General features: G+C 40.2%; 1 protein-coding gene across 4 annotated transcripts in view; it reads right to left on the reverse strand.

Annotated features, from left to right (window-relative positions):
• Positions 1-8,406, reverse strand: part of ZFR (zinc finger RNA binding protein) — a 69,553-nt gene extending 61,147 nt beyond the window's left edge. For 2 of the 4 annotated variants that reach the window (XR_016020602.1, XM_088796469.1), the window contains exons 1-2: positions 8,245-8,406; positions 7,858-7,957 (exon numbers count right to left, since the gene is read on the reverse strand). Coding sequence is in view for 2 of the 4 variants with exons in the window: in XM_088796469.1 (XP_088652595.1) it covers positions 7,858-7,957; positions 8,245-8,281 (137 nt within the window). In the remaining 2 variants the exon portion in view is untranslated. The remainder of the gene's footprint in view (positions 1-7,857; positions 7,958-8,244) is intronic. The other 2 variants (XR_016020601.1, XM_088796468.1) reach the window with 1 other exon arrangement.
• Positions 8,407-9,870: the final 1,464 nt, after the last annotated feature.

The raw sequence follows: 9,870 nt of genomic DNA on the forward strand, positions 1-9,870 counted from the left end.
AGGATGGAAAAGACATTAAATTGTGGGTGAAAGACATGAACATAAAACATGTTTCAAATGATGGTAACGTGTTGTGCCAGAAAGCACTGAGCCTACAGTAGTCCCTCCTTACCCAGAGGGAATTCGTTTCAAGACCCCCAGTGGATGCCTAAAACCGTGGATGGTACCAAACCCTGTATTTACTGTTTTTTCCTATACATACCTACGATAAAGTTTAATTTATAAATTACGCACAATGAGATATTAACAATAACTGATAATAAAATAGAACAATCATAACAAAATAAAGGTTACTTGAACACAAGCACTGTACTAAGTGACTAATAGGCAGGCAGCATATATAGCATGGATATATGATGGACAAAGGGATGATCCACAGCCCAGGTGGGACAGAGCAGAACGGTGCAAATTTTTATCACATTACTCAGAATAGTGTGCAATTTAAAACTTATGAACTATTTCTGGAATTTTCCATTTAATATTTTCAGACTGTGGTTGACCACAAATAGCAAAATTGTGGATACGGGGGAACTACTGTACAGACTTCAGCAAGGTTAAGTATGTATAGGAGAAAACATAGTATATATAAAGTTTGGTACTATCCAGTTTCAGGCATCCACTGGGGGTCTTGGAGCATATTACCCACAGATAAGGGAGGACTACTGCATATATCTTTTCCCAGAAATAAAAAGTTTTTAAATTTATTTTCATTTAATTGCTCTTCAGAGTGTTTCCCTTCCCAATAGTTTAACCTCATTTGACCTCTAGGACCCTCAAGAATTAAACACTAAATTAAACTTAAAAATTTTAAGCAAAATTTTATGCTAGTCTTTCTGTAGCTCCAAATGATCTGAATCTAATTTTCCTCTAACAGTTACCCATTAAAATTACAACAATAATTTGATAATGATCAAACCCTTAACCTAATCTCTCTAAAGCGTTAACATTGATGACTACCTCTGTCCTTTTGCTTATTACACTACGTTCTCCCAGCTCTCTGCCCACTCTATTTGTTTCTCTGGCCCTACCTCACACACAGGTATTACCCAAGTTTATAACCATGGCTCTATTTTTTTCTATTTGTCTTTCATTCAAAAAATGTTTACTAATGTTTGATGTATGCCAGGAACTGTCCTTTATGTGGTTTCAATCACACTTACAGCTACAATGCTGGATCACCACCACATGGATAATACCCAGATTTATACTACCAACCCTTATCCCTTTTCTGAGCTCCATTTCCAACTGTCTACTGGATATATTATTAACATCAATGGGGATGTAATATATCAGGGACCGTTCTGAGCACATTACAAATATTACCTCATTGGATTCTCAAAACAATGCAATAGAGACTGTAGAGGATTCCCAGGATGCTGATAATGTTCTGTATATGACATTTCATAAAGGTATACTCATTATTAAAGGTGCAGTTCTTATACATATACTTCAACAAAAAATTATTTTAAAATCTCAATCGCATGAGATACGAATTAGTTTTATTTCTAGTTTATAGATGAAGAAACTGAAGTACCAAGAGGCTGTTTGCCCAAGGTCACATGGCAGGTATTAGAGGGAACCAGGATTCAGCTGAGGTTGGCTAACTTCAGAGTCCATCTACTCTCAATCACATAAACTATTGTCTAAAATGACCTTCCCTCGATTTTCAGAATGAAAGACCATGAAGTCTACTTCAAATTCCTTCAGAATCCTCAATTCACCATTTATTTCACTAAAACTCACTTACGATTGTTATCATGGCATAGTTATCTGTATCTGTCCCCACTCATCCCCCAGAAGTGTAAACTCCTTGAAAGCAGGAACTGTGCATATTGATGTTCATTAAATATCATGTGAGTTACTCCCTACAAACATATTTTAATATATTACACAAGACTAATATTAAAAAAAAAAAAGCCCAATGTTATTTCATTAATTTGTGCTCTAAAAGTATGAATTAAGAGCTGCACTGCAAACAGCTTTCATAAAACACTGAGAAATGCCATACTCAGAACAATACCCTCATTCTGATGAGTGGTGCCAAGACCAACTCACGGACAAGCACAGTAGGTACACTCCTCACCTTTAATAATGTACCTAAGTGATTCTAACATACTTTGTCAATTACTATAAGCCCATGAACTGTCTTCTGATGAACCTGATGGCGTATTTCTGAATAGTAACAGGCTGATTTGCTTTTGACAAATGCTTCTATTTAAACAGCTATACATTCGAATCTCACTGCCCATAAGCATGTCTATCTCTGGGGTCTCTATTTTAATCCACTGATCTATTTGTCTATTCTTGTACCAATATCACAGTTTCCTATTTAATCAAGTTTGGGTACCTGATAATACAAGACCTTCCTTATCATACCTTACAGATGGTCATGACTGCCTTTCATGACAAATACTCTCTGCAGTATCAACATAAGAATCTCTTTTAGAGGGGATAATTGATAACTTGATGGCACTGATTTTTTTCACTCAATGAACACAGCTCATCTTCATTTATTTACGTCTTCTTTTATGGCCTTTATATCCAAATGTATTTTTTTCTTAGTGTTTTGCATATCTCATTTGTTTTATTTCTACTTACTTAATTGATTATGTGGCTAAATATAAAAAAAATCTTACCTGACACTGATACTGAGCCTTAACCAATCAATATTCAAGTACCCACTTTTAAAGCATTTTACTTTGGTATGATGAAGCTCTATATATTAAGTATATGATAAACATCAATTAAGGAGTGCTTTAAAAACCCTTAGAGTATTATTCAAATCTCTGTACAAAATTAGCAGTGGTAAAATGCCTACTGAAAATCAAGCACTAGGCTAGGAAGTTTTATAATCTCCACCTCAAGTTAGGTGACGAAACTTAGTTTCAGAAAGGTTAAGTAACTTGGCCAAGTGACTGAAGGGATGGATAGTGCTGGTTTTCAAATCCCAAGTCCGACTAGCTCCAAATTCACGCTCTTTTCGTTATAGTACATTGTAAGGCAGTTTGCAAAAGCATAGTCAAGCATACACCTTAGACATTCTATACAGGGATATTCTGGCTCATCCCACTCTTAAAGCTATTAATAACATATACAGGAAATATCATTAATGTAAAAGCAGCAATCTTTCTGTAAAGAAAATTTTCATTATTTCAAACTCAAGCATGCAATATGAATCCTAGGATCTCTGATTCAACAATGGAAGAGCTGATATAATTAGCTGTTGCAGTAAATTTTTTTGTAGTTAGTAAATTTCCATCACTATGACTGCTTTCAAAAACCTGTTCACCTGGTTTTTTCACCTTCTCAGTTAGTGATTACTCCTTTTCTACCTTACTAGAATTACTTTTGTTCTTTCCTTCAAGACACAATATTCTTAACACTGTTAAAAAAGAGAAGGAAAAGAAGGAAAATTTCACCAGCTAATCAGCCTACGCAACTTATCTTGGTGATGTGAAGAGATACTTATCCTTTAGGAACAGACTGTCCTAAAGACATCTCAAAAATCATGCGATGAGATGCTTTCTGACTAACAGACAATTTAAACTAATGTCCAGAAAACAGTGAAACCCCACTTAAACATTTATCATTTAACAACATTTGCTAATAAGACTCTAAGAATATGGGAGCAAAGTAATTACTTTGCACCTTTATATAATCTCTCAAGTCTTCAAATTAAATAAACACTGGATATAAAAAGTTGTCAAATGATTCTTTTAAATAACTGAATGATTATTTTAAATTGATGGTAGAATAACATTCAGATATCAATGATACTCTAAGAATTATATACAGGACAAATAAAATTAATTTAAACACAAGTTAGAGATTTAGGTTATCCAGGTAACAAAGTAACTTGACTAGATAGAAAGATCAAGGAACTGGTATGTCCAAGGCTTTTCCAAATAAGGGAAACTGGCTGTTTAAAACTTTCAAAGAAACGGTTATATTCTATTAATAGTGGACACAATGGGGATTACTTTATTTTATATTACATATATGAGGTGTGATAAAAAAATACAATGTTTCAATTTTTTAAAAATGTATTACAGTGAAAGATACATTGCCATTAATTCCCCTCAAAATACTCCCCCTTGCTTTGAACGCACTTATCCAAAAGTCCTCTTTCATAAGTGTCTTTAGTTACACTATCGTGGGTGCCGCAATGTCCTGAACTGATTCAAAACCTTTTCTTTTCGTGGTTATTTTGAGTTTGGGGACAAGCCAGAAGTTGCCTGGTGCCAGATCCAGAGCTGGTGAATAAGTGGATGAGGACACACCATAATGCTTTTATTTGACAGAAACTGGCATACCAGAAGCAAAGTGTGACACGGAGCGCTGTCATGATGGAGGATGAAGACACTCATGAAAAGAGACTTCCAGAACTGCTTCAGAAAGTGGTTAAGAACATTAGGATAAATGTGTTTGAAGCAAGGGGGAGTATTTTAAGGAGGATTAATGGAAATGTGTTTTACTGTAATAAATATTTTTAAACAGTCACTATATTTTGTGATCACACCTCATACATGTATTTGTACATACCATAAATCCCCTTCAAAAACTGAAGAACTCCTATGACAACTTCTGTCTCATTGCCAGTGAGTGGTAATGATTTTTATCCTACAAAACTATTAATTAGAAAGTTTTTCTATTAAGAATGATCTTGCTTCATTCTTTGCTACCCTAAGTCCTTATAACTATTAAAATATTTTTTCAAGATTATAAAATTAGACTTGTCTACTTAAAAGTCTGTATTCTCAAACAAAAAAGGTACTCTACTGAAGTAAGTTCCAACCAAGTTCTCTTTCTGCCATAAAGCCATCCCTATTTTTTCACCATGCTTGGTCCTGCATACCAAATTAATACTCTATCAGAAACACATACAAATACTTAAAAAAAAAATTTTTTTTATTTCTTCATTTTCTAAGGCTGGAAAAAAGCAAATGAAAGGTCAGAAAATGAAAAGATTACATTTGCAAGAGTGGCAAATGGCATAACAGGTTTATTTACTTGCCTTAAAAAATTACACAAAGCAGGAGGAAAAACTCAGTAGCTGATGGAACATGCAGCAAAAGGATTGACTAAATGCTTACCACAAAAATGTTTAATATGCATTATATAAATGAAAAACTTGGTTTAGCTAGGAGTTATTAGTAGCAGAACTTAGAAGATCTCTATAAATTATCTTTAGTATGCCATTATGAATCTCAAATATTAACAAGCAATAAAGAAGTCTAAGCTTAAAATAAATTTAATCCAGTATCTTACATAGCAGCCCTAGCCAAGGAAACTAAGAACCTTAATTAAATCTAGACTTAATACGTAATTAGAATAGTTACTTTCAGTTATCTGTATTCAATGACAGTGGAAGCAACTATTCACAGCATCCATATGTAAATGCTTAAGATTTTCCTGAGTTTGCATCCTTCAAATTAAAAAAAAAAAAAAAAAAAATTTTTTTTTTTGGTAAAGTAAGCCTTAGTCTTCCATGTCTAAAAGTTAATTATAACAATTTCTAGACAGGAAAAAATTAGCATAACTGCAATTTTCTGCATATGCTTTTATTATTAAAGTTATTTGCTCATTTTCCTTAAGCAAAAGTATTAGCTTTACTGGCCCGGATTTCTTCCCATTAAAAGCAAACAATTTCCATGTACTGTGTTTATATACAAAGGCAGAGCATCTTCGTTTTGCCGATATATGCATAAGTAACATCAAAAGATTAGTCTTTTCTCACTAGCCACACACAAAACAAGCAATAACTGAATTGTTATAGTTCACTGAAACTTGATGAGATTTGAAGCCAAAGAAAAATTAGGTACAGACGTTCTTTAATAGTTTTCTATATTGGGATAAAATACATACATGCCACTATTTTATCAAAAAATAATTAAGTATCTTTAAAATGGTACTGACTCCCCTCATTTCTATCTGTAGGTTAGCTTGGAAAAATATTTCAAAACTGCCACAAAGAACAAACCCATTACATTTTCAGTTAAAAATCCAAAAAGCTATCCCTCTGCCATTGTAACAAAAAAAAAATGGGTAAAACAAGTAAAAATTTTAATGGTTAAATACAGCCTTGTCTAGATCACAAAGTACTTGGTAGCACTGGATTTATGGCAGATGCTGATTAGCTATCTCACTTGCCAGAAAAAAAAGGCGTAATTTTTTTCTCTATGAAAATTATTAGCCCTAAAAGGTTTTAACAACGTAGTTGAGACTTTTTAGTTGTTTAATCATCAAAACTTGTAAGCAAAGGATTTGTTAATGTTGCAAATCCCAATATTTTGCCCCAATTATTTGTCATCTCAGTCCTTTTTCTGGAATATAAATCTCAAGATAAGAGACTTGTTAAAAAAAAAATCTGCATGCAACCAAGGCATACAATACTTAGTAAAATACCAATTTCATCAATAAAACCCACATTTGTACATTTTCACATCTCTTAACATCAATGAGGTCTTTAAGCATTGTCATGTTTTAATTGATAGCAATTTTTTGTGATACATAAAATGATACCCCTTACAATAAACAGCATCTTAGAATCTCATGAAATGGCAACTTTCTCAGAATTACAAATTTTAACCCAAAAATATAGCTGTACATTTCATTTTATAGCTGAGGAAAACGAAAGTCCAAATAAGTGATGTCCTAACGTCATAAAATCAACACCATGAGCTACTGGAACCCAGATCCCGATTCCCAATGATGCCCTTTTCCATTACACAACCCGCTGCCTGAAGTGAATGAGATGAAAAAACTCCCTGGGTTTAACAAATGGCTAGTGTATCTAATACAGATATCTAATATAATACGTCCCTCTATAAAAAGCATATCACTTAGGAGCCCTGTACACTTTCGGCTTGAATCTGAAGAGACTGTCTCAGACTGATTCAATAGTAACAATGACAACAACAAAAATCTAGTGTTTGCTTTTTTTCTTTTGATAAACTACAAACACTGAATTAGAGCTTCCCTTAAGGTAGGGATTTCATGAGGTGCATTACAGTAACTCAGTACAGTCTCACTTGCACTTTTTTTTCCCCCCAGGGGAAAGACCGGCTCTGGGGAATTATTGGCCCACCTGGAGCCTAAACGCAATAGCTAGAACTTGGCTGTGGACACATTTATCAGCACTAGAAACTTCGCACATCTTTCCTAGTCTACCAACTATACAATTCACAGGTGGTTGGTATGTTTACATCGCTCCTTGGAAGGAAAACTAAAGGAACCCAATGGCTGTAGTGACACCCGCGGTTTGTTTGCAGGGCTCGGGTAGAGGGCCAGGGGAAGTCACAGGACGGAGGAAAAGGTACCTAAGAAAAACCACACGTTATGTGGGCTCAGGGAGCTCCGGAAGCGGGAGCAGCAGGCGAAGACTGGCGCAAGGGAGGGGTCGCGGAAGACGCCCGCACGGCCCTGCTAATCGGCACTCCCCTTCGCCCACCCTCTCTGTGCCCAAGTGGAAGGGAGATCATCAGAGGTGGGGACGGGGCAGGCGGGGGTGGAGACTGGGGGCGAGATCGGAGCCTCGGCCTCGGCTCCCTCCCTCGGCTTGCCGGGCGGGGGTGGCGGCCGCGCTCCCAGGCCGCGGGAGGCCATTTTAGCTGCGGGGCCGCCGAAAGCCCCAGCTGCCCTCCACGTCCCCAATCCTCGACCGTGTCTCGTCCCGCCCCCATTGGGGGCCGCTCCCCGCCGCGGGCCGGGCGGGGTGGGGAGAGGCCGCGAGGCCAGGCCAGCCGCGAACCCGGGTTCCCGGCCGCTGGGCTGGGGCCCGTGCGGGGGCGTCGTGTCCGCGGGATCCGGGCGGAGGAGCGAGCAGGGGGAGAGAAGGGAGAGGGCGGGAGCCGTTACCTATACTGGGCCGCAGCCGCCGCCGCCGCCGCCCCGCTGTGGGTGAATCCAAAGTAGTTGCCGGTCGCCATTTTGGCATCTTCCCCCAGCCGGCTGGGCACTGCGGCGGGCACGGAGAGTCGGGTCCCATGGCGGGAGAAGAGGCGCAGAGGGGCAGAGACACCAAGGGAGGGAAAGGGAGAGAAAGAGGCGCTGTGAGAAGCCGCTCTCGCCCGGCCCGCGGCCGCGCCGCCTCCCCCTCCCGCCTCGCACTCTCTCACTCACTCGCACGCCCGGGTGGCGGCCGCCGCCTCCTCCCCGGAGCCAGCCCCAACCCCCGCGCCTCCCCACTGCCCTGGGCCGGGGAAGGAGCTGGGCAGGGACCTCGGTGGGGCACATTATACTCACCATAGGTGAAAGAAACTACAGGGCATATGGGAATCATGGGCTCGGGCTGCTGCTGCTGAACTCTGAACTCTCACCCGCTGCCTCCCTCCTCTGCCCCGCTCCTCCTCAGCGGAGAACAGACCGCTGCCTCCCCCTGCACTGCGCAGGCGCCCCGCGCTCGGCACCCTGGGAGCTGTAGTCCTCGCCGCCTTCGGGGCTCCCTCATGCGCGTGCCGGGGCCTCGGCCGAGGGGGCTTAGGGGGCGCCCGCGGAGGAAGGCAGGCCTCACCTCCTCCAGAGTGGTAGTGACTGACGAGCGATCCGGGCGATAGAGGAGCGTGCGGGGAGCGCCTCGCCCGACCGAGAGTGACTCGAGAGAGTGACGTCTATTAGCCTCTTCTTACTTTTCACAATTCTTTTACTTATGCGTGTGCATTTGTTCTCTACCTTTCATCCCTCTCGCCTGTGCGCTTTTCATCAGAATTTGAGTTGGGCTCATTTGGATTCTTCCTTATTTCCCACATTCCCACTTTTTGTCCTTCGCCTCTAAATTAGGGAGGAAAAGACGGAGAGGACGAAGAGAGAAAAAGAATGGCAAATGTGCTAGTACTATGTTGGATTGCAAGCACAACCCCAAACACCCCTCCCGAGCACACCTCTTACTGTGCCCTCCCCCCACCTTCAGCCACTCCTTGAATCTTTCAACGTATATTGAGCATCTCACAAAGTGTCAGGCTAGGTACTGGAGATACAGCAGTGAACAAAATAAAATTCCTGCTCACATGGAATGTAGTTTCTGTGAAAGGGCCATGGTGTCCGACAATAACCAAATAAATCGTATGTTGGGTGGTGATTACAGCTTTAAAAATTAAAGCAGGTTAAAGAAGAGTGGAGTGAGGTGCTATTTGTGTAGGGTGTGGATAGGGTGACCACTTGAAGGAAGTGAGGGACAATCTCAGTACCGTGTTTCCCCGAAAATAAGACCTAGCTGGACCATCAGCTCTAATGCGTCTTCTGGAGCAAAAATTAATATAAGATGGGGTCTTCAATAATATAAAATAAGACTGGGTCTTATATTAATTTTTGCTCCAAAAGATGCATTAGAGCTGATGGTCCAGCTAGGTCTATTTTCGGGGAAACAAGGTAGTTACCAGGGAGGAAGGACAAGCAAGTGGAGGGTCTTAAAGCAGGAGAATTCAAGAGCAGCAGGGAAGTTAGCCTGGCTGGAATTGAGTGATAGGGAGATGGGATCAGAAGGCTCTGTAGTAAAGTTTCCAGATCTTTCGTTTTTAAGGACAGAATGATATTCTTCCCCCGTGTATTTCTTTCTTCCCTCTGCTTTCTCACAGTTTTCTCTTTGCTTCTGGTTCATTTCCAACCATTCTCTTTCTTCTTGCAGTCCGTCTTCTGATTGACTATTTTCTCCTACCTTACCTCTTTCCTGCCTACCATGCATAAGTGCTGCATTTCACCTCTTCCTCACCTTCTCCATGGCTATCCCCCAGGCCCTCTGCTACTGGTTTCTCCTCAATGTTGGATATGAGCATTAGAAAGAAATGCAAAGGGTGAATCAGAACCCACTCATGAAGTTTAGGGCTTTATCCCACTTTCTTATGCCAGAGCAGAAACAATACCTCAGTTCCTATT

Source organism: Rhinolophus sinicus, chromosome 3, assembly GCF_057876585.1.
Source record: "Rhinolophus sinicus isolate RSI-liver-muscle chromosome 3, RSI-T2T, whole genome shotgun sequence".
NCBI classification, from domain to species: Eukaryota; Metazoa; Chordata; class Mammalia; order Chiroptera; family Rhinolophidae; genus Rhinolophus; species Rhinolophus sinicus.